This window comes from Coenobita brevimanus, chromosome 55 (genome assembly GCF_032717465.1).
Source record: "Coenobita brevimanus isolate Jiangsu-jjx chromosome 55, ASM3271746v2, whole genome shotgun sequence".
Lineage (NCBI taxonomy): Eukaryota > Metazoa > Arthropoda > Malacostraca > Decapoda > Coenobitidae > Coenobita > Coenobita brevimanus.
In genome coordinates, this window is record NC_137008.1 from 59717928 (window position 1) to 59743852 (window position 25925).

Consider the following 25925-nt stretch of genomic DNA (forward strand, 5'->3'; position numbering starts at 1 on the left):
TATCCATCTCCCTCTCTCCCTCAAAATTTCCTGCCCATCCCACCCATTCCATTGCTCATCATCCCCATTTCTTTATTCTCTCCACCTCTTAACAGTTTCGTGGCGTGACGCAGGCCACGGGGTCTACGACAACGCTTGTTTCAGTGCTGAGTCACCGGTGAACATGATTTTATACAGCTCAGAAGTGACATTCCATCATATACGGATTAAAAAAAAAAAAAAAATCCACAGCAATCCCCTATGCAACAGAAATCTTAACCATTTTATTTTAGCAACCTCCAAACGATTTTATGCCCTTGCGAATGGTCTCTTGTCTCCTACGGGATAACTTTACCTTCCCCTTACTTGCCCGTTCACTTGGTGTGGTGGTGCACTGGTGTAGAAAGAAAACGAGAAACGTGTAAAAGATCATCGTAATATACAGTCGTCACCAAGTGAATACTATTACCCCCTGCCATACCTCTTTCCTCATGTGGTATCATTGCACTATTTGACTGGCTATGGTGCCGAGTGAGTGTTGAGTGAAAGGTCTGTATTGTTAAATGCAGTGATACAGTTCGATATGTGGTTTAGCAGGACTAGGCGCTCCAACCGGAAGTGGCCCATATGGACCATAATGCGACTGGTCACCCCCTCCTTAAACACCCAGATTAAATAGCTCAGCTCAGGATCATTACGCTTCTGGTTGAGCAATAGGGATTTGATTGAGGGATGGCTATGTTATTGTGATACAGTACTACATTTTGATATATATGCACTGCTGCATATGCAGGATGTATGAACATGTCCTGAGACGACTGCAAAAACCACATACTCATACTTGTCAGCTCACCTGGTTTTGCGGTGCACTGATGTCCGGCGTCGAAGTTTGGGTAAGAGTTGCACTCGATGGCCAAGCGTAGGCGCTGAGGGAGGCGGCGACCACATGCATTCATCACCTCCTTGCAGAAGTCACGGCACGGGCTGACCAGCTTGTCCTCGAACAGTCCACTCGGGGACATGGTCTGGGCTCGGCGGCAGTCGGGTTGCAGCAGCTCACACAGGAACTCTTGAGCCAGCGGGTGGCACTCAGAGTCTATCACCTCTCTAAAATATAAGTTAGCACTAACAATATGCACCGACATTAGAAATGCATGTTAACATCAGCAACATATATCAGCACTCAGAGTTTATCATTTCTTACTAACACACAGTCTACCACCCCTTGAAATATAAGTTAGTATTTGCAACAGACATCAACACAGTACCCGCCGTCAGGCTACTTGTCTCTAAAGCCGCGCCTTCTTCCTGAAGTCCTGACCTAAAGTCTATGGCCTCTCACTTTCTGTGTGGTGGATGGGAGGGAGGAACTTAAAAGAAAAGAGGTGCACCCTCTCGACAAGCTACGCAAGAGCTCGACCTCTTACGTCCTTACTGCTCTCAGACACTGAAGTACTGTCCACCTTGTCGGCTTGGAATCGTTTCGTCACTTCACTGACTTGGCTAACAGCTGACGACACCACAACTGTTCCTTCCATAAAGCTTGAAATGCCAACAAGCCAGTACAAACTCACTAGCAGAAACAGCACAAAGAAATATGATCTTTGTGACATGACTAGAGTCCAGCACCTCCACACAATACTGTCCATGCAACATACGTCAACATTAGCAATATAAATCAACACTCACAGCTGTATAAGTATACATGAGTTCTGTCACCTCCTGCAACACACCAGTTAGACTAAAACCTCCTGCAACACACCAACAATCAGTCTGTCACCTCCTGCAACACACCAACAATCAGTCTACCAACTCCCTGAACATGCCAACAATCAGTACCCTGCATCATACATCAATATCAGCAACACAAAATAAGGTACATACGGGGAAACCAGAGGAAGCTGAAGATGGGACTTCGATTTACAAGTCCGGAAAGGGAACCAGGTAACAGGTTTGCCCTCTCACAGTCGGAACAGCTCTAGTATTACAATGCCAGGCGATTTTATTAAGCAGATATTGAGTCGCAGGAACCGAAGTGTTATTGTCATCATTAACTCACTCTCGGACAGGGCTACTCTAGTATTCTGTTCCAGATAACGGCAGACGATTTCATTCAGCTGACACTTGAGTCACATACACCTTCTTGATCGGGACAATTCTACTGTCCTATTTCAGTAAAAGAAGGGATTTTATTCAGCTGAGAAGAAGCCATAAGAGTCACAGCGTTAAAGTACGGGGTCCATAATGGAGTAATTGTGGCTTAAAGGATATCTCGTTCGTCTCCCGATTTGCAGTGCCTTAAGTCTGTGTTAGAATCCTGCCGTGGAGGGTATATAAAGAGGATGCTGCTGGAATTATAGCCTTTACTATGCTTGCATATGTTCACATCCTGCTGGTTCATATCAATGGTATATACAGTCTCGACATAACGCTTCAACTTTCAAAAGGCATTGCTCTCGCTATAGACACTCCTTCCTGACTGTCACTTAGCTATCACTTTCCTTCCGTGACCTGCGGTCGATCTCATACCCCACCCAACTCACGCACCTCTAGACATGGGGGTGAGACATGGTGAGTTGTGAGCGTAGAGTTGTACGAGCTTTGCAATGCATCCCATTTTTTTTATTTTTTATAATTATTATTATTCAAAAGAAATAAAGCTGAAAAAGCCCTTGGAAGAATTACATTTAACATCATGCAACTTTGTAAAAATGGCTATTTCTAATATGGAGGTGGTGTTTTCGGTCATGATTCTATGTTCAACGTGCTGTAGAAAGCGGTTTCATTATTATATATTTATTTACTTTTCATGATTAATACTACAACTCTTACTGCTACTAGCTCACAGATATCGTTCAGCTCGACACGGGGGCTTCAGGTCCATTTACGATATTTCTTCCACTATTACATAACAGTATTCAATTGGACCACTCATGACAAATTTACTTTCCCCTTACTTAAAATTAACAGCCCGCAATTACTTTTTCAAAGCCTGGGCAAAATGGCGTAGCTGGGCTGGGGCTGGGGGAAGCAGGGGGGACGGTCGCTCTGTCTGACAGCACTCTCCAAAAATGGCGTCTTTTCAACAATAATTCAAAAGTAATGTTGTAATGCAACTGACACAGGGGTGTTAAAATCAGAATGTATTACATACCATTACATTATGGATATTATATATATATATATCTTGATTGCATCCAATACGAAAGAGGCTACTGCAGTTGCTAATACTCGTACATTATTCATTCCGCTTCGTAATGTTTTTTATTCATTACTTTATATATAAAAAAGGTGTATTTAATACATGCATTTAGACAACGTTTTTATTCTAAACACAAAATAAAAAAAAGTTTTAAACGGTATTTCTATATTGATTCTAAGCTGAAAACAATGGCAAAATGTACTTTTCATATATTTCATATTTTAACGAAAAACTACAAACTGTATGTGTATTTAATGGTAAGCTGTGAAGTTACTGTGCTCTGACTTTATATATATAAAAAAAAAAAAAATCCCATACAGCACATATTATAAACCTGTACCTTTCTTGAGTTCTTATCTTAATCCTTTCGCTGCTGGTGAACGGGGACATTGAATTCATAATAACACCAGATGATGATGTTCAAAAGTGCGACATTTTTGCAAAAGAAAGCGTTCAATACAAAACAAAAATATATGATGAATTTAGAACGATGCCATTTGGTAAACTTTATCTTTTTTTTATTTTGTTTTTACATGCTCGGACTCCCAACGTCAAAGCGTGCTATGCCTCCTGACTGGCTGTGACTATTTATAGCCTCTCTCAATAAGAGATCACCCCAGAGTTGAATTATTCGTCCGGTGGTGACAAGAATAAATAAAAGTGACGTCACTTAAAAGGGGCTAAATATTCTTGCCACAGGACTTCTTTAAAATTATATCATCACCATCAGCAGCAGCAGCAGCAGCAGCAGCCACTACAAGTTTGTTTTCCATTAATTTTGTCTTTTTCCAGGTCTCGTAACCGTATGTCATAACATGGATTATTAATCTGTTCTATACTTTTCGTTTCATACATAATAGCAAACTACTTTTCATGAAGTCTCTATGTTTACCGAAAGCTTTCCATCGAACTGGATGGAAAGCTTTATAATTATATATACAGTACAGTATATACTGCATATAAATATATATATATATATATATATATATATATATATATATATATATATATATATATATATATACAGCATATCTCATCAGGTACCAATATCACAGGGGGTAGAACTTTTATTATTATTATTATTATTATTATTATTGTTACTGCGGTACTATTATTATTATTATCATTCATCATTATCTGGTCTTCCTTTCCCATCCTAGGGCAGGGTAAAGAATAGCAACGTCCAGACAGCTCAAGTTTGCCCAATAAACGCTTCCATTCACCTATCATTCAAGCTCCAGGAATCTTTGCTCTATCTGATACGCCAAAAACATTATTATTATTATTATTATTATTATTGCTGTTGTTGTTGTTGTTTTGACAGAAACAGCTTTCTGGCTTCTTTCTTGCCAGGACCACCACTTCCAGCACCACCACTACCACCACTATCATCATCGTCATCACCATAACCCTACTCTCCATGTAAAAGATGGAGTGAGGCAGAATCCAGAAACAGACAGAAAATACACAAAAGTGGAACTATCAAGCTCACAATACAAATCGCGAACACTCCACTAAACCCTCACTGTAATGGAGCCCTTCACACCACAGCACACTCACCTCACGTACTTCACTCTCACAACAAAGACAGTCCTTCAGCATAACTTCAACAAAAGATCTCTGGGACCATCCGGCTGAAATGGTCAGTTTCTAGAAGTCCACTGGTTTCAAGTCCAAATGAGTCTGGGGCAACAACAACAACAAAAACAACAACAACGACGACGACGATGACGACGAAAATGTTTTAGCTTCCTTTCAACTAACACTATCAATCAATATATAATGTAATATTCTCTCAGAAGACACCAAAATTCGTGACTGAGAATGGTGCTCTCTCACCTGACGGAGATGATGTCCTTCTCGACTTCTCTGGCGTCGTTGTGGCCCAGCAGGTTGGGGTAGGTGGTCACGTTGTGGTGGAGGCCGCTGCACAGACTCACATCCAAGGCCTGGCATCTGCGGGGGGCGGGGGTGGTGGGCGGCGTGGGTGCGGACGTGGAAGGGCGATTCCTGGGGGAGTGGGGGTTGTGGTCGTGGAAGACCCCGTTGGAGAGGTGAGCCGGCTCCATGCGCGCCAGCTCGTCTGTGGGGTGAGGCGGCATGATGTCTGGGGACCGCTTGCGTTCTGAAGGTCCAAGGGTAGGCGGGCGGGTGGGTCAGGTGACGGGGTTGGTTGTAAGGGAATAAACACAAAATTAGACACACACAGGGGTTATCTACAGCTTAACCCTTTGCTGCCAGGGCTTCCAGTCAGATGGGTTAGACAATGAAGCTTTACACAGTATGTAAAAAAAATCTGAAATCGGCCCTGTTAGCGAAAGGATTAAAATCTAAGCTTTAAAAATTATTCTGATTTATCAAAAATATCCAGTGGTGCTAAGGTGAAAAAAGGGTCTTGGACTGGCTGAGGATTTGCTACACATGCAGACTGATTAACATTCCCTGCTTCCTTCCCTTCCACTTTCCTTCTCTTCGCCCCTTCCCCGCCTTCCTACTCTCCTTTCCCTCGCACCTTCTTATATTTCCTTGCTGCCTGTACTGTCTCCTGCACTCCTTACATTCTAAACTCTCGTTCTTCCCGCCTCTCGCACCTCTCACCCTTTACGCGCTTCATACTTGTTCTTTGAGCAGGACTGGAGAGAAGGTCAAAGGCTATAATACTCTTCTGTACTTACTAATTTCTTTGGAAAAATTTCAGATTTCTTAGGCGTGACGTGAGGTAGTATTCTTGTAGCTCAAAAGGCTGACTATATTTTACCCTAGACAGTGTCGAGACTGTAAAGGATTTACTGGCCGCAGTTTACATAAGATGAGCTTTCTTCCTCAAGCGACAAGAGGGTTGGTTGTGTGCATGCGCCATTCAGGTCATCAGCATATAAAAGCTTCTGCATTTATTGCTTCCAGGGCTATTAAAAAAGCTAAGGGATTACTCGCGTACATGCGCAGGTGTCAATGTGGGTTGGGGGTCGCAACACATAGCATGCTGGGGTGTGCTCTTTCACCGGCAATGTTTAATCTCTATGCCATATGCGGTTTTGGAGAGTCTGGTGCAGCTTGAGGAGTTACATACAGGCAACTCCTCTTCATTATTAGGAAGCTCTCCTAACCTGAAAAAAACAGTCTAGTAGTAGCTACAATAAAATTTAAAAAAGCATTATCGTGTAACAGGGGTAAAGCTTTCAAAGACACAACTAAAGCAGCCGGTTTTGCACATGCACAGTTCTTATTTATTAACACAATTGATGCACAGCCAAAGTTACTTCCACAGAGAAACTAGAGGTGTTCCTTGATTTAGAGGATATGGACCACAGCACCATATATCTATTTGTAGTACGCCAATGCCTAGCAAGTTTACTAAGTTACACGAAATTCTTAGTTTTCAAAAGGGTGAGTAAGAAGAAGACGAGGAGGAGGAGGAGGAGGAGGAGGAGGAGGAGGAGGAGGAGGAGGAGGAGGTGGTGGATTCGTTGTAAACGTTGTATTTTGGTCACCACTGGTGATTCCATACCCTATTAGACTGACCTGTGCAGCTGAGATGTACAGTAGGCTATGGGGCGAGTTGGGTGTGTTTGATTCGCGGCTGCTGACTGGCCGCCGATGATGTAAATCTACAGCTCTTCTTATTTTTACCACAAATATATTTATATTTTTTTAACTGTTAGCAGTATAAGCGGCCAGTTTAATTATGGAATAATTTCCCAGACTAAAGAGGTTAAAATTAGCTTCAAAAGTTTACTGTTATAAAAGAAAATTGAAACTGATTATAAAATTTTATAAAACCACCCATGGCGTACACCCACGTCCGCATGTTGCACTGCATCCACCCACGGTGTACACCTACGTCCGCATGTTACACCACAATACATGTCATCATCGGCGGCCAATCAGCAGCCGCGAATCAAACACGCCCTACTTGCCCCATACACCTCAGGTGCACAGGTCAGTCAAATAGACTATAGTGTAGTTGGCAGAGGGAAATCTTAAAAGTCAAACGTTTAGTAGTGTAAATGTAATGAGAGAGAGAGAGAGAGAGAGAGAGAGAGAGAGAGAGAGAGAGAGCGCCAACACCCTCCCTACAGCACTCCACCCCACCCATTCCCACCTACACTTCCTCCACTTCCCACCCCAGTAGCACCCTCGTAAATAATTCTGGGTAAATCTGAGAAGAATGGGAAAAGTTTGAAAGATATTGTACTCATGGATCACTTTGGACGGGTTATGGTGACGCTGTGTGGTGCTTTGGTGGTGGTGGTGTGGTGGTGGTGGTGTGTGTGTGTGTGTGTTATGACTACATAGGTGGGGTAGTGTTATGGTGAGGTGATGATTTGTTGTGCCGGTGGTGGTGTGGTGTGACTGTTCTATGGTGATATGGTTGGGTGATGCACTGACATGGTGCTATTTGGGATGCTATGGTGGTGGAATGATGGTGTGGTTGGGTGATGCTGTGGTATGGTGCTGTTAGAGAGATGCTGTGATGGTGTATGGTGAAGTGGCTGGGTGATGGTGTGATGCGGTGCCGTTAGAGAAATGCTGTGGTGGTGGTATGGTGGTGTGGTTGGGTGATGGTGTGATATGGTACTGTGAGAGATGCTGTGGTAGTGGTATAGTGGTGTGATTGATAGCACTGTGTGGTGGTGTGAATGTGATAGGGTAATGTGGGGGGTGTAACTGACAAGGAAGCGTAGTGGTATGGTGGTGTGACTGACATGAAAGCGTGGTGGTATGCTGGTGTGTTGTTTCTGCTTGGTGGTGTTGTGGTGTAACTACAATATGGAAGTGTGGTGGAATGGTGGTGCTGATGCGATACGGTGATGCTGGTGACGCTGTGGTGCTGTGCCGGAAATATGGTGTGAGATGGTGGTGTTGTAGTATACTGGAGTGACGCTATTGTGCTGGTGTAGTAGTGGTGACGTGGTGTAGTAACGGTATGTTTGTGGTGGTATGATGGTGTGATTGTAAGTGGGTGGTGTGGTGGGGTGATGCTATGTCAAGGTATGGTGTGGCTATTGCGGTGCAGTGCTGGTGGTGTGATGGTGATATGGTGTTGATCTTTGTATGATGGTGTGATGCATTTGTGTGGTAGGGTGTCTGTAGTGGTGCGGTGGGGTGACTGTGAGGTGGTTCTGTGGCTGATTGATGATGCTGTATGGTGCTGTGGTAGAATGCTGCTGCTGTGGTGGTGTGGTGTGTTTGTGGTGGTATGGCGGTATGACTGTGATATGGCAGTGTGGTGATGTGGCGTGTGGTAGTGGTGGTGTGATGTTACTATGGTGATGGTAATGTGGTGTGAGAAACTGTGTGTGTGTGTGTGTGTGTGTGTGTGTGTGTGTGTGAGAGAGAGAGAGAGAGAGAGAGAGAGAGAGAGAGAGAGAGAGAGAACAGTAAGCCGAGAGAGAGACACGAAACTCCACTCACACCAGATCCACACTCACTTCTCTCTACGTCGCTTCATTGCTTTTTGTTGTTGGTGATTGGTGGAGGAGGCAGTGACTGGTGGAGAAAAGTGGTGACTGGTGGGGGAAGTGGTGGTGACAGATGGAGGAAGTTGTGGTGATCGGAGGACGAAGTGATGGTGACTGGTGGAGGAAGTGATGACGATTGCAGGACGTGGTGGTGATTTGTGGAGGAATGGTGGTAATTACTGGAGGCAGTGGTGGTGACTGGTGGAGGAAGTGATGGTGACTGGTGGAAAAACTGGTGGCAACTGATGGAGGAACTGGTGGTGACTGGAGGAGGAAGTGGTGGTGATCGGTGGGGGAGGCGGTGACTGGTGGATCTTTTCGCCAAGTTTGGCCCAAATCAGATTAAAACCGTTTTAGTTAGCTTGTTCACACACACACACGACACACACGGCAAACTCCGACCTTGTCCTGAGACATTTATTATTTATTTTTCTCATACTCTACACCCTTCCTTCTTGCTTTACCATCAACCCGTCAACAAAGTTTGGACTAAGTCCTATCAAAGCTATTTAAGTTGACCCTGCCAAGTGACCATGACCTCTGACCTACTGTTCTAAAGAAACAGCAGGTCAACCCCCTGGCTGTCTCTTAACCCTCCAACCAAGTTTGGTTAAAGTGGGATCAAAACTGATAAAGCTAATGTACAACTCGGTCCTTACTTACTTGCAACTCGTTCCCTAACTTGCATCAGTCAGTGACAGACTGATATGCTGAGATGCTTGTCAGCAATTAAATTGTGATAGTTCAAATGACAAATAATGTAATGATAGACGAAGGGTAGTGATAAATCCAGTGATGACAGAAGTGGCGACGAAAGGCTTGCGTTTGATTATGTGATGGTGATGGTGATAAGATAGTGATGGTAAGAAAAGGAAGGTAATGTGTCTGAAGTATGTGTGTGCGTGCGATGCGACTAAAAGATATCCACAGAGACAGATAAACAGACATACAGGTAGAAGGAAATATAAACAAGGGCCTAAATAAGAGAGAGAGAGAGAGAGAGAGAGAGAGAGAGAGAGAGAGAGAGAGAGAGAGAGAGAGACTGTGTCGAAATATGAAAGCGTGTAAGAGAATAAGGAAGTGAGGTGTGCATGAAAATAGTGTAAGAGAGGTAGGGGCTGGGAAGGCAGCTAAGTCCGGGAAAGGGGTAGGGGGCAGCTGAGGGGGGAAGGAAGGGGACAGAAAGCTAAAGGCAGGGAAGAGGAGATGAAGGGTCAGAAGGGAAAGGAACAGAAGGGAAAGAGAGGAAGAACGGGAAGGGAAACCTGATGAGGAAATTTGAATAAGAGGTAGTAGAACGAGGAGATGAGGGGTTGGGGGAAGAGGAACGAGGGAGGGGGCAGGGATGGTGGAGGGGGTGAAAAGTAGAGGGGAAGGGGGGAGAGAAAGGAGAGGGGATGGGGAGTTGGAAGACTGCAGAAAGAAGACGGGAACCATAGGACGGAAAGGGGAAAACTGTTGGGGAGAAGGGAAACAGAGTAAATGGAGTGGGTAAAGAGAAAACTGAGGAAGGACAGTGAAGATGAGAAAAGGATAAAAAGGAGGAGAGGGGAGGGGAGGAGAGAAAAGGGAAGGGAGAGGGTAGGGAGGGCGGTCGGGAGGGAAGAAACAGAAGTGGGGCGAGAGGGGAAGGAGGGGAAGCTGGGGTGTTTCGAGGGGGGGGGGGTTTGGCAAAAATGTGTGTGTGTGTGGGGGGGGGAGGTGCAAGAGGGGAAGGGATGTGCACAGGTTTGTGAGAGGAGTGAAGAAGGGGTGTAAAGGATGTGGAAGGGGTGAAGAAGGGATGTACAGGGTGTGGAATGGGTTTGTGGGGTGTGGAGGGGGTTCGCGGGGTGTGGAGGGGGTTTAGGGATGTGGAGGGGGTTAGCAGGGTGTGGAGGGGGTTCGCGGGGTGTGGGGGGGGTTCGCGGGGTGTCGAGGGGGTTCTAAGACACAAAGCTGGTGACGTCAGGTGGCCAGGGCGCCTGTGAAAGCTTCAGGCTCAGCCCCTGGCCTTCCTGGTTTAGCTCCTTCCCACCACGCCACATTTCCACACACATTTTTTTCAGACGCTCTCACACACCAAAAATGACTTCTTTTATATCTATATGTATAAAGAGAAATGCTAAAATAAAATATGCAGATGGTCAGGCCTGTGAGGTGGAGCCAGGATTCCAAGGGATAGAATGCTGTGTTTATTATCCTGTGGCCCACTTCACCGGGTATACTGTTAACAGTTCTCCCCTTTTCATACTTTCTCTTTGCCTGTTTTAAAATTCTGCCTCACTCCATCCTTAGGTGGATTTTTAAAAATCGTGATGATGATTATGACATTACGAGGACGTAAGGCCGATCCTAAGTCTTACAAAATCGCCCAGCTGTAATTAAAATGAGTGAATTGAATTCTACGCCTAAAATCTTTCTTACACACACACACACACATACAGTATATACTGTATATATACATACTGTATATATATATATATATATATATATATATATATATATAAGCTCAGCAGCAGAATTTCCTTAAATCAGTGAGTGCTCTAACTACACAGATGTTTATTTCTGGCCGTTAGACGAACTTACTTACTCAGGTGTCAACCGGTGAATTCCCATGTAATTGGTGAGAAGTACACACGGGAACTAAGAGATATCACAAGGGGAACCAACACACATTAACTATTTCATCATCATCGTCGTTACCTTCATCACTGTCATCGTTAGCATGACTATTCTATCATCATCATCATCATCATTTTCACAGAATTCCCTTACTTGTCACTATTTAATTGTGTGTAATACTGCCAGGATGAGGGTGGGCTACAGATGGTGAGGTCATGAAGTGGTACGACATTCATGACAACACAATCTTAGGTTTGGTCTGGTTAGGTGGATATGGTGCGGTCGGAAAGAGGAAGTTAGATTGGGGAAGTTAGGTTAGATTTTTCGAATGTCGTAGGCTGACTGAGAGTGGCAGAGGTAGTGTGTCTGTGGTGGAGGATGTGAGGGAGGGTGCAGTGGAAGTGATGTGACTGAGGTGGTAGTAGTGGGGTTTTGGCATGGTTGTGGTGGATTTAGTGTGGTTGTGGTGTGGTTGTGGTGGAGATGGTGTGATTTTGATGGATTTAGCTGCGGTGGATGTAGTGTGGTTGTGGCAAAGGCAGTGCGGTGGAGGTAGTGTGGTTCTGGTGTGGTTGTAGAGAAGGTTGTGTGGTTATGGTGAAGGTAACGTGATTGTGGTGAAAGTAGTGTGGTTGTGGTGAAGATAGTGTGGCTGTAGTGAAGGTAGAGTGGTGGTGGTGAAGATAGCCTGGTTGTGGTGAGGGTAGCGTGGTTGTGATGAAACCAGTGTGGTTGAGGTGAATGTGGTGAAGGCAGTGGGATTGTGGTGGAGGTGGTGTAGATGTGGTGAACGCAGTGTGGTTGTGGTGGAGGTGGGGTGGATGTGGTGTAGGCAGTGTAGCTGTGGTGGAGGTGGTGTGGATGCATTCATATTCTATCAATAGTTTGTTTGGGGAACGTGTGCTACGGTGCCATATTTACAAGTTATAAATGTCACGGCGGGATGGAATACCTGACTGTAGTTGTACGTTACGCAACGGCGCGAATCAATAACTACTCGTTACAAATTGGTAAGCTTATTACCAGAACTTTTTTATCTCACGTCGTAATTTATTAACAAATTTATATATATATATATATATATATATATATATATATATATATATATCCCTTTCCTTGGGAGAAGCAGCCTAGGTATATATATAGAATATATATGTGTGTGTGTGTGTGTGTGTGTGACAGCTGGTGAAAGCGCACGCACACACACACACACACACACACACACACACACACACACACACACACACGGATCCCGGGATTATACCAGTAAAAAATAATGTGCATATAATTAGAGGAGCAGAGCCCAGCGGTTGTCGCCTCAGGTAAATAGGGAGGGGAGGGGAGAATCTGTTCTTAATGACCCAATTGCCGCAGACTTAGGGTGCACCACTAAATGCCGCTCTACACGTCCCCAGCTTAATGACCACAGCCGGCTTAATTACCGCAGCCGGCTATAAACAGGCTGAGTTACCGGAGACACGTTACCACCCACCCACCCCGCCACACTGCTCAAATTCAATAAGTTGCACTGGAGTATTTTCAATGTGTATTTTAAGATGCCGTTATACTTGAGCGTGGCAAACCGACCTTTACTGAGTATAGTGTAGTTTCTTTTCTTAACCACTACACTGCCTGAGGTGTCTCCGAAGTTAAATTATATCATACGAGTATGGAGGTGGTTAGAATGAAGTAAGGCGTTCTGGGAAGGTAAATGTTGACTGCTTCTATTCAACTGCATGAAAAAGTAGCCATGTATCCTATTTAATATACAGGAATATATGGCTGTTATAAACATATGATGCAATTTTATGCAGCTACAAGAATTATATCTGTATAACACACAGTACCTGTATCGATCAGCCAATCAACACCTATCTATTTATCTACATATCGTTATTTTTTAGGCTGAGAAATCTATCATAGGCTGAGTAAAATCGTCTGGTGGCAGACGGAAAGATGATAAAAAAGACATCGTCTTACTGAAGAGGTTATATATACCATATAGTAATCATCTAAATAATATTTAGATGGAAGTATGTATTTAAATAATACCATTTTTCTACAGGCTAATTATTTGGCCAGAATCAAGCATTTGGTATCACGTCCTTAAACGAGCAGTTTCAAAGTCACATTGTATCTTCAGCATATTCAAGTGTTATGCAGTGGACCTGAGGTTGAGATTATCTCGACACATCATTACATAATGATTTATTCATATCTGTTCTGGTGCTTCCCTTCAATATAACATTTCGCTTTCGGAGTAATCAGTCTGGTATATATATATATATCGCATACATGCCAGCATACTGAGTGTTGTCTCTGGTGGCCATGGTGACGCCTCATCCACTCTCACTCACTCGCTCCAGGTAAGAGGATGCTCACAGGGGGCGAGCACGATATCGCAAATCGATCAGGGATAGTGTGTGTGTGGGTAAAGATAGAGAGAGAAAGACAGTGAGAGAAGGGGAAGAGGGAGAAGAGGACTGAGGAATCGCAGCCAGGGAAGGAGGAAGCACGGGAGGGAAAGGAATGCAAGTTCTTGATATCAATGTCCCACATGCGACTCTCATCTCCCACATGAACGTTTAGCCTCACTCAGCTTTACTCCATCAATCCAAGGACATAGTATTTATTCCTTTCTTGCAACCGCTACATCATTTTATTCAGTTAAGGTAAGACTTTCGAACCGCGGGGTTAAAATTTACTTTCATTTAAACCTTCAACTTCCTCTCCAACCCTTAAAAGGCGAGACGTGAGATGCAGGTGTGGGGAAGCTTCAACCTGCAGTCCACCACGTTTTCACTGAGATAAACCTGGGACGACAACTAAGATTAATACCAGTCAGAGGTTTACCCAGAGATAAAAACAAAAAAAGTCTACCAAAACAATCGAAGAATAAAATGGAGAGCAAAGGAGGGAATAAAAGGCAATCATCACATATTCCACTAGTTTTTTTTTCTATATACATCCTTTGTTTTCTGTACACAACAGTTTGAATTTTCTTTACATAACTCTTCCATTTCTCTTACACGTCTTTGTCCCTATTCCTTTACTTAATCTTTTTATTGCCATGGATGTACTTAGGTATTTCAATCAGGCTAATATCAAACGATTTTATTTATCTAGGGAAAAAGTCAAGAAGTCAGTGGATGAAGCACAAAAATTTCAACTACTCTACATACTGGTATTTGGCAGGACACCAGACGACTTTATTCGTCGGAAGGAAATCCAAAACATCATTCAGTGGGTAAAAGGGTGGGAAAAATCGATCAATCTTTTCGCACAACGCATTTAATTCAGTCTAGACCAGATGATTATTTTTCGGGTAAGGAAAATCATATTAGAAGGTATTAAAACAAGTACAAAGGCACTAGATGAGGGAGTTTCATGGTCCTTAGGTTAATGCCCTTCGTTTGGTATGGCGTGGGAGAGTAATTTAGTGTTGTGTGGTGTTGTTTTGTGTAGTGTTGTGTTGTGTTTGATTATACTGTGTTGCCGTGTTCACTTGTTGTGTTGTGTTATGTGTCTACGGAAGTGAAGTACCCCGTTTCTGTAAATCTTAAGTGCGAGACTGACGAAAGAGATCGCTTCTAGAAATACTCCCGCGTTTAAAATCTCTCTCTCCCTCCCTCCCTCTCTCTCTCTCTCATGCAAGCACTTACTATAATGGGCGGTACATAAATAGTGCTCGACTAGAAACTCGCATGTCGGCATCTTTTGTGCTGCTGGGGTGGCTAACTCTGCTGGTGTGGGAGTGAGTGTGGGAATGGGAGTAGAAGAAGAATAAACGATGCAAGGTAAACACTGATAACGCTGACTGACCCGCTCCCATGACACGAGAAATCACCAGGCGGAGTAGAGGAGGAGCTAATAAAAAAAAAATGAAAAAAAAGGCTAATAACAGACAAGTAATCAGTGGGTAAAAAAAAAAAAAATCTCAAGCACCCCTATCGCTGCTAGAGGCACGTTTTGGTATTCACTCAAGCTAAACACCAGACGATTTTATTCATCTGCCAGAACTTCAGAGGGGCAATGCTACTCCGGTCTGTTGCCCATCAGGTCTTCGTATTCTTGTGGGTTCCAGAGGTTTCCGGTCACCACTTCCTTATGCCCGTGTGTGCGCATAATGTTGTGCTTCAGTGCTACCATGCATTTTTCTTTTTTCCTATCTCCATATGATTACACGCAGCTTAGGAGAGAGTCTCAGAACGGAAAGTACATACAGCAGCCTTCTGTAACCCATTCATTACAGCAGGTCTTTCTGTTACTTAATATACTCATTTGGGGTAACGGCAAAAAATATAAAAGACCATCGTACTAAATAACTGAAAAGTCTATTATATATGTGTTCATGTAACATTTGCCACAAAAAAAAAAAAAAAAAAAAAAATATATATATATATATATACAGATACACTGATCGACCGACAGATAAATAAATAAATAAATAAATAAATATAATATATATATATATATATATATATATATATATATATATATATATATATATATATATATAGAGAGAGAGAGAGAGAGAGAGAGAGAGAGAGAAACAAAAAAAGTGTAACGTGCAAAACAATCGCTAAGGGCCAGGTGCTCGGGTGCTTGTTAGCCTCCTAAACCTACGAGAATATGGCCTTTTCAATTACAAGCCAGTAGTAACTGAGAGAAAAATTGCATGTAACTAAAAAAAGAAAAATAAGTAAATAAAGAAAGAAAGAAAGAGAGAAAAAGGCAAAGTACATCACAACACAATCATAAACATACTGATGTACATGGCAACGACGACGACGACGACAATGATGACAGCAGAGAAAAAACAAAAAATAGAAAGAATCTGTGGAGTGGCGTGGGCGCTGATGGAAAGAAGAGGGTGGAAATGAGGGGGACACTGATAACAAAGGGGCAGTGATGATGATGATGATGATGATGGAGGAGGTGGGGAGACTGAAAGGGGAAGAGAGACGTGACGTGGAGAGGAGTGACGCTGAGGTATGGGGTGTGCAATGAAGGAGGGAAAAAGTGGACGAAACGCGAAAAAAGCAAAAGGAAGTGTAAACAAGATAGATTCGCGTTACTGATCAGAGAAGAGAGAGAGAGAGAGAGAGAGAGAGAGAGAGAGAGAGAGAGAAAAGGAATAATACAGATACGCAACATGGGACTTGTAACTGAAGAACGAAGGTGTAGATGAGAAACGACTAAAATATGAGATTCAAATGAGAAGGGCAGATGAGGAAAGACGGGAAGGTGTGTGTACAGACGAAGGCGAATGAAAGAAAGAAATGGAGCAAAAAGAAAAAGGACTAGTTGCAAATTATGGGGTGTTTAAAAAATGAAGAATAACGAAAGGAGGGAAGAGAAGGTTGATGAAAAGAGAAAAAAGTGATTATAAAGTACGTGGTGTTGAAAGGAGGAAAGAGAAAGCAGATAAAAACGAAAGACAAAAACGCTGCAATGTATGTTGTAATTAGAGATGGGAAAACAGACAGGTAAAGAAAAGAAGAAACATATAGGAACACTACAAATTTCAAACTGATGATGGACATGGAATACCATAACGAAGGTTGGTTGAAGGCAGGTGAAAAAATGGATAATGAAGCTGAGACTGTAATATATAGTGCCCATGAAGAGAGGGGGAAAATACGCACGGCAGCAAAGAAGTAAATGAATTCCAATGTTCCAGAGCCGGGGTCCAATCGCTCCCTTTGAATCAAGAACTTCATATTCGATCTTGATTCGGGTAAGGGCAACAGCTATCAGGCTACCAAAAATGAAGTTTGTAGAGACAGACGAGACCATAAACATCACCTATCAGCAGCGTGGGCGATAACATATACATAAAAATAAAGAACTGCTAAGCGTGCTTTAATCTTCTGGGTGGTGCTGGAGAGGGATGCTTTCATGTGGTGGCACTGATATAGCCGGGCGGCTCAAATGCCTGGTCATATAAACGTTCCTCAACTACATCCAAATCCCCCGAAAGGTGGATAGTAGACTGTAAAAGAAGGGAGACTTATGCCTGCAGTACACTGGGTTTATGCTTCAGATTAGCCCGGGGCTACACCAATACCACTATCACCACAATCACCACCACCAACAACAACAACAACAACATCAACAATCTTTTGACTACGGCGTCCTTCTATGAGCTGAATAAAGTTATGTGTCGTATACACTGTAACAAAAAATGAAATCTTTATTCTCGGCTAAAACATTAACAAGGAAGTTTTTACAGTTTTTGATGCTCTTGTTTTTTCTTGAACACAGTAAAATCGTCTGATGACAGTCGAATCAAAATACTAAGTGGGTATTCCGCAGCTAGTGGATTAAACTGATGCCAACACCGTATAAAAAGTAAGGGAACAGAACAATGCCCTCACCTTAAACTACAAAGATATTAGTCATTTTAGACACAGTGCACAACACACACGATTTAGAAACAAGCCCACAACGTACTCAGGCACATTCATCTCTAAGCAACGCAGAACATACTCATCTTAGCAGCTCAGCTCTACAAAACACGCAAACACTCAGTTCAGCAACAAATATATGTACTCAAACACATATTTACACACACACAAATTAGCAACAAACACACACAAACTCAGACGTACTCAACTCAGCAATAATTAAAAACTCAGTAACACACTCGAGCACATGCAACTCAGAAGCACACGCAAGGACACTCAGACACATGTAAGCACACTCAAACACACTCAACTCGGCAGCACACTCAACTCGGAAACACAGACACACTCAAACACACTGAGCAACATACGCAGACAAACTCAAATATACTCACCATCACTCGCAAACATACTCAAAGAAAACAACACACGCCAGCACGCTAAAACATTCACTTCAGGAACGCACACACACTCAGACAATTCACTCAGTAACACATGCAAACACACTTGATTTGGCAATGTAAAATCATACCAGACACATTCAGTCACACTCACCACTACGCAAACACACTAGCACGCACTCAACTCAGCAATATCCTTAGTCACAAACACATTCAACTCGTCAACATGCGAAAGTACACTCAATTCAACAGCACAGCCAAACATGTAACTCACCAACACACTGAAATACACTTTAACACACACACACACACACACACACACACACACACACACACACACACACACAAGGACACTCAAACACACTCATCTTCCCATACACGCTAAACTCAGCAACACACGCTAACACTCAATGTCCTAAACACTTGGCAACACACGAAAAAAAACCCTCAATCACTTTCACTTCAGCAACACACATAAACACAATTACACTCACCTAGCAACACACGCAACTTCCCAAACACACGCAAGCTCACACTCACCTCAGCAACACACGCAACTTCCCAAACACACGCAAGCTCACACTCAAACACACGCAACTCCAGGGCGGACGGCGGCTGCGACATTCAGCGTTTACTCTTCGTGTTTATGTCGCAAATTGGAGGCTGAGTTTTTCTCCATTATCAAACACAAGACGAAGAGACCGGGATCGGGGAGACGCCTTGTATCAATACCAGCATTTCCTGAACGTACGCCCCTTGACACAGTGTGATGCGTGAGACAGACTAATGTGTGTGTGTGTGTGTGTGTGTGTGTGTGTGTGTGTGTGTGTGTGTGTGTGTGTGTGTGTGTGTGTGTGTGTACATCAGAGAGAGAGAGAGAGAGAGAGAGAAAGAGTGGTGCATGTAAATGGGATATGTAGGTGAAACAGATGTATGAGATATACGTGAGACATATATGAGTGGGAAAAATATATACCTGACACAAACTTTTTTTTTTTTTTTTTTATGTGCTTCGACTCTGGGCATAGGCTTCACAGCCTGCTCCCAAGGCCCAGTAGTCCTCCTACATATACACCTCTACATGTCACCACTTCGGCGCTAACACCCACCGTCCATATTGAATACATGCTAGGGCTGTCTCATACAAGACTGGTGTATTGGTAGTAGTGGGAGTATTTTTACATGTCGGCGGGTCTACTGGTAGATCAGTAAAGTCTGCTTTACATGAAATTCAAATCTTTAAATTGTTCAGTGGATTTGAACATGGGTCCGGTAGAACCGCACGCCACCACTCTACCGATTGAGCCACCGCTTCCCCCCGGATAAGACAGATATATGCGTGAGATATAACGGTGTATGAGTGAGATATATATGTGAGACAGATTATATACGTGAGACATACTGCATATGGTTGAGACAAATAAATAAGACAGACATGTGAGCAAGATATTATTTACTCTTGTTACTGACAGACGATTCTTTCCATTTTAGGAGAGTACCCCCACCCACTAAATGGACTGGACACAGATCTCCATTAACTTGGTCCGTACCATGATTTATGTGGAGTAATGGGTGTTGTGAAGTGAAGGGTGGTGTGGAGCTGGAGTGCTGTGAGCCGGAGGGTGATGTACGGCGAGGGGGTGGCGTGGGGCGAGGGAGGTGGGGGCTGGTGTGGGGCGCAGGGATAAAATGGGTACCGGTAGTGTGAAGAAGCGAGGGAATACAAATGGGCGGTGTGGAGCGAGGAGATACAAATGGGTGGTGTGGATCGAGAGAATACAGATGGGTGGTGCGGAGCGGGGAGATACAAAAAGGTCGTGTGGAGCGAGGGAATACAAACAGGTGGTGTAGAGTGAGGGGATACAAAGGGGTGGTGTGAAGCGAGGGCCTGTGTGAAGCAAGGGCTGGTGTGGAGAGAAGGGAAACGGAGGAGTGGGTGAAGCAAGGGTAACAGCTGTATCATTTGTTTAGTGTGCTGGGGAGCGAGGATAAGTTTGTCTTGTGTTCATAATGGCTGATGAATGAGGCGGAGGCGCTAATGTATGGGGCAAGTTGGGCCGCTCTCTTTGCCTCCTCGGAGTTAAAGTTAAGCAAGGCTAGGTTAGGTTAGGTTAAGTTAGATTGGGTTAGGTTTGGTTTCGTTTATTATGTCAGCATCTCTGCCAGGTAAGTGATGATTACGACGATGGTGGTGGTGTTGAGCCTTCGAGTATTGGACTGTCGTATACGGTTCCTTAATTTGAGCTATTTAGAACGATACAAAATTTATTTCACTTCATTTTGTCTAGTCTTCGTTGTAGCATCCTCTCGCATTAGTGTGAATAATGATGATGATGATGATGATACGCCTGTGAGTAATTCATCTTCGTCTACAGTTACATATTTTCACTTTTTGAATAACGATACATACTTAGATTATTTCACCAGGGTACCTTTCCCACACTTCTTCGTTGATAGCTCTTCGATTCAGTGTGAAAGACAACGACGACAATGACGACGATGATGATGATTCTATATGAGCACTCTGTCATCGTCCACAGTTCCTAATTTTAACTGCTTAATGTCTACTTATCTATCTACCTATAGCCAGACACCTTAACCCCATAAGGAGTGGCCACAAACAAATCGCCTCCATGTCGCCCTGTCTCCTGCCATTTCTCTTCCTTCCCCCAACTTACACTCCTCTCTAATGTATTCCTCTCTATTCTTCCAGAGAATCCTCGGCCTCCCTCTCCCTCTCCCACCCCCTCCACCTCGCTCATATAACCTAGTTAGGCTCTCACTCTCCATCCTCACCACATGGCAAAACCACCTCAGTGTATTTCTCCTAACGTTTTCTATCACATCGACATCCACACCACAACGCTCCTTCACATCCTCATTTGTCAGTATGTCTCTCCATTAACTCCGTCTCCCCATCCCTATCCCCCCCTCCACCTCACTCACATACACTCTCCTAGTTAGTCTCTCACTCTCCATCCTCTCCACATGGCAAAATTACCTCAGTGTATTTCTCCTAATGTTTTCTAGCACATCGACATCCGCACCACAACGCTCCTTACTTCATCATTTGTCAGTCTGTCTTTCCATGTAACTCCATATGCTCCTCTCAAATAACTCATTTCCACTGCTCCCACTCTTTACTTGTGTCCTTCCAACATGGTCCAAGCTTCGCTTCCATACGTCAGAGTGGGGATCACAATACTGTTATGCAACGACCTTTCTTTTCTTTCTTTCTTTCTTTTTTTTTTTTTTTACTTCCATGCTCACTCCCATGCTCCTTAGTGACGATATCTATTTATTTCCTCTTATCCTATTTTCCTCGTCTGTGTCCTCATCTCGCACTGGAGTCAGTGATGATGATGATGATGATGATGAACTGTCTCTGAGAACTTCCCATTCGTCCAGTTCCTTCATATCAGGTACCTAATAACGGTACCTAATTAAATTCACCCCCTACCACCCGTACGAGGGATCCTCTCGCGTCAATGGCCGTGTTCTAGCGACGATTTACGCGGGTCAATTAAATTCCCTGCAGCCACCTGGGGCCGTAGCGTCGCATTCTGAGTGGCTTGGCGATCCTGCAATACCTCATCTTTGGCGATTTAATTTGTACATTTCACCTGAATACTGTCCTGTATGTTATTAATGTGGACTTTTTTATTTACGTAAAGAAGAAAGAACCAAATGCTAGAAGCTCGCAAACTTGCTAAAAACATCACACACAATTATATCTATCTATCTATCTATCTATCTATCTATCTATATATATATATATATATATATATATATATATATATATATAGATATATAGATATATATATATATCTTACAAAATAAACTGCTAAGGAAAGGATGCTACGAAGCCTAATATGTCACCTAGACTATGACTTGCAGTTGACTTTCCTGAACTGACGTCACTTCCTTTCCTACATCTGTTCCGTGGCCCGAGAACGTCTTTTGTACTTTATGCTTGTTACCTGGCTTTCATACGCAGAATACAGTTGTCTAGTGGAATACGAAACAACAAAAATACGTCAACTTACTGAAGGAATTTATGTTGACAGTTTGAATAAATAACATACAGTAAAATGAAAATGTACAATGTGCTGAGATAAATTATGCGAAATTCAAAGAAACTTGCATTCAGTTTTCTGTCAAAACAGACTGGTATTAGCAGGAATGAGTCTGCGTTCCTTTTTTCTCATATTCTCTGTCAGAAGAAATCTTAATTTTGACTATAAGTAAATTACAAGTTTGTTGTGTCTACATCCCAGCAAGGACATACCATTATACCTGAGTTTGCGAAGGGTATGGCAACCCCCAATTTCTGAAGTTATAAATGAAACCCTTATTGGCGCAAAAATGAACTTTGACCTTTCTAAATCGTTGCTGATTGAGTCATGTAATCTTAATTGCAGTTTGACCACTTCCTTACAGGGGTTTTAAAATGGAACCTTATCAAAAGCTTGCCTGTACATTCGCCACTCAGCTTTAACCTCCCAAATCCAATGACGTACTATATATTTTATTATTGTTATCCCAAAACGATTTTATTAACCTTAGGACCGACTTTCCGAAATGGATGGGTTCAATAAACATTTAGCAGCTCGTTTACTATCAAGGGGTTCTTCATAAGCTGACTAAATTCGTTTGGCAGCTGCAATAACAAAGTGATACGACGTTCTCAGGGTGAAGAGTATCATCTTCTCTCACTACCTGTTCACTATATGAGGTTTGTCGTAAAATGAATAATACTGTCTGACGGTGACAAGAATAAAACGAAAAAACTGCGGCTTTGGAGTTAGTTAAGGAGTATATACCTTGAATCTAAACACGAATTTCCTGCTTTATTCCTGTTACTTTTAGATTTCACTCAATTTAAGAAGAGACTTTTTTATGGTGATAGGTTATAGATACAGTCTTCTTTAACTTCTTCAGTACGAGATTATTCCTCAGCTGAATAAAACTCGTCTGAAACAGCAAAAATAAACTCTAAATATATGTCCTTGGAATCGAGGAGTTAATAAATTACGTGGTCGTTTACAAAGGGAACCTGCTAACCCCAGGCCAGTACGACCCTTTGTCCTTGGTGTCTTCCTCAGCAGTACGACCTCTCTGTCTTTGGTGCCTCTCTCGGTGACAGCTGGCAACGCTTCGTCCGCCAGCTAGTTACCGATAATTAGCAGAGACGATCAATTTAAGCCCCTGATTAATTATATCCGAGAAGCAATTACACTGGGCGATCAATTAAGAGGCAACTTTAATTAATTACACGTCCCTAGGCCAAGTTTAAGTCAGTTGTATTAATTTACGAGAGGGGGGCAAGGAGCTGGGGGTTTAGGTGAGGGGGCGCGTAGTGTGTGTGTGCGTGTGGAGGGAGTCCTTAGGAGAAAGAGGGACAAGGAGTGCGTGTGTGTGTGGGGGGGGGGAATGACGGGGGTGGCATGCACCGTGTGTGCGGAGTGCTCTAGGTGAGAGGGGTGTAAGGAGAGTGTGGGAAAGGGTTAGGTTAGAGAAGGGTTAAGAAGTGTGCGTGCAAAGGGATGGGGGGGAGGGGGCAAGCTGAGCGTGTGAGCCGAGTGTTTTAGGTGAAAGGTGGGTAAGGAGAGTGTGAGGACGGTTTAGGTGAGGGGGGGGGGGAAGAAATGTGTGTGTGTGTGTGTGTGTGTGTGTGTGTGTGTGTGTGTGTGTGTGTGTGTGTGTGTGTGTGTGTGTGTGTGTGTGTGTGTGTGTGTGTGTGTGTGTGTGTGTGTGTGTGTGTGTGTGTGTGTGTGTGTGTGTGTGTGTGTGTGTGTGTGTGTGTGTGTGTGTGTGTGTGTGTGTGTGTGTGTGTGTGTGTGTGTGTGTGTGTGTGTGTGTGTGTGTGTGTGTGTGTGTGTGTGTGTGTGTGTGTGTGTGTGTGTGTGTGTGTGTGTGTGTGTGTGTGTGTGTGTGTGTGTGTGTGTGTGTGTGTGTGTGTGTGTGTGTGTGTGTGTGTGTGTGTGTGTGTGTGTGTGTGTGTGTGTGTGTGTGTGTGTGTGTGTGTGTGTGTGTGTGTGTGTGTGTGTGTGTGTGTGTGTGTGAAAGGGGACGTTTAGCTGAGAGGAGACAAGCAGTCCGCGGGGAAGGTTTAGTGGGGTGTTTAGGTTAAGGGAGTGTAGTGTGTACTGTGGGGTGTAGGAGGGAAGGGCAAGGAATGACGAGGGGAGGATTTGGTGAGATGTGGTGGTGGTGATAGCTGGTGCTGACATAAATGCTCTCATCACTTTATTTGCATCATTTTCTCCACCACCAACTTTACTTTTTAAACACTTCAGTCCGGCTACGTCTCACACATATTATTCTTACTGTCTCGTTATGATTTTTACTCAGGATGTCTAGTTCAGGAGGGTTCAGTACAGACTTCATTAACTTTCTCAGTATTATGGTACTCTACTAAGCTGAATAGAACATCTGGTAGTGGATAAAACAAAATACACATGACTTCATCAGGCTGAGGTTATAAATGATATCTCATCACTCTTGTTTCTTATTAATTTTTTATCACCACATGTTCACCCCTTATCCTTCATCACTACCACTCACCATAACCAATCAATACGCATTTCTTAACCACTCGTCATCACACGTCACTGCCACGTAACACCACAGCCATATTCACTTCACACCACCTCCCTCGCTTCTCATTTCCACCTCCTTACAATTCCCACTCACCGCACCTCATCAGTGCCACCCGTCCATCATTCAGTGTCACATGCTTCTCCCACACATAACTCATTTTCACTACTGACCACTCTCACCTCTTACACCTTCCTCCCCGTTACCGCTCCCTCAACCCTCGCTCACCACACCCCAACAGTATCACCCCTCTATCATTCACCATCACATATCTCACACACACCGTCCTCACCTCTCACCCCCTCGCTCACCATACTCCCCTTCAACCACTCCCTCATCTCTCACACTCACACACCCCTCAATTTCGCTCCCCCGCTTACTACCTTCATCTCTCACATCCCTCACTTCTCCCCTCACATTCCTCACCTGTCACCGCTCACCCGCCACTCCTCAGGGCCACTCACCAATCCCATCACCATTCCATCACCCGCCACCACATGTCACTCCCACTCCGCAGTCCGTCACACTCACTCATCAAGCATTAACACTATTAAAAAAATGCGATTTTGAAGACAGTGTTTCGTACAACTACAAAGCACACACATACACACACACACACACACACACAGCCTAGCGTACACAAGCTCCACCCCTCTCTCTCTTTTCCTGTTTGTTGTGAAGGAGAATCGAGAAAGACAGTGGTCCCTTACTGCCTAATGAAGAGACTTTCCCTAATTAACAAGATCTTCCGTGTTGTGTCCTCCTCTCTCTCTCTCTCTCTCTCTCAATTGGCCTGGGGTGTATCCTCTCCCTCGTGGTAAAGTGTCTTGGATGGAATCACGTTTCAGAAGGGATAGAAAAATGCTTCAGTTCTGTTTGTCGATAATCTATCTCTCAGACGATGTGGGATCAGATGTTAGACAGCGATAAGACAGAAACAGCTTAGTATACTGGTGCTAGCTTCAGGCAAGTTTATTTACCGCACTTTTTGTAATGCATCAGTACATGGTCATCAACTGTTCCATTACGGTGAACGTCTTTTGTACCATAATCTTGTTACTGTAAGACACTGGCTCGCATTCTCGTCCGAAGCTTCTAAACACATCTTCCATAGCGATTTATTTCTGGATATGGCTGGTTAATTTCCAGATATACGTTATTTATGCAGAGTATGGCGATATTGGAAGGATTTATGTGGCACAGAAGATTACAGTAACGTGTAATAATAAAAATAAATCGCTAAGGAAAATGTGTTTGGGAGCTTCCTCAA

General features: G+C 43.5%; 1 protein-coding gene across 1 annotated transcript in view; it reads right to left on the minus strand.

Moving 5' to 3' along the window:
• Positions 1–25925, minus strand: part of LOC145401341 (atrial natriuretic peptide-converting enzyme-like) — a 175734-nt gene that overhangs the window by 44295 nt on the left and 105514 nt on the right. The window contains exons 5-6 of the mRNA XM_080273666.1: positions 5021–5306; positions 833–1086 (exon numbers count right to left, since the gene is read on the minus strand). Coding sequence (XP_080129792.1) covers positions 833–1086; positions 5021–5306 — 540 coding nt within the window. The remainder of the gene's footprint in view (positions 1–832; positions 1087–5020; positions 5307–25925) is intronic.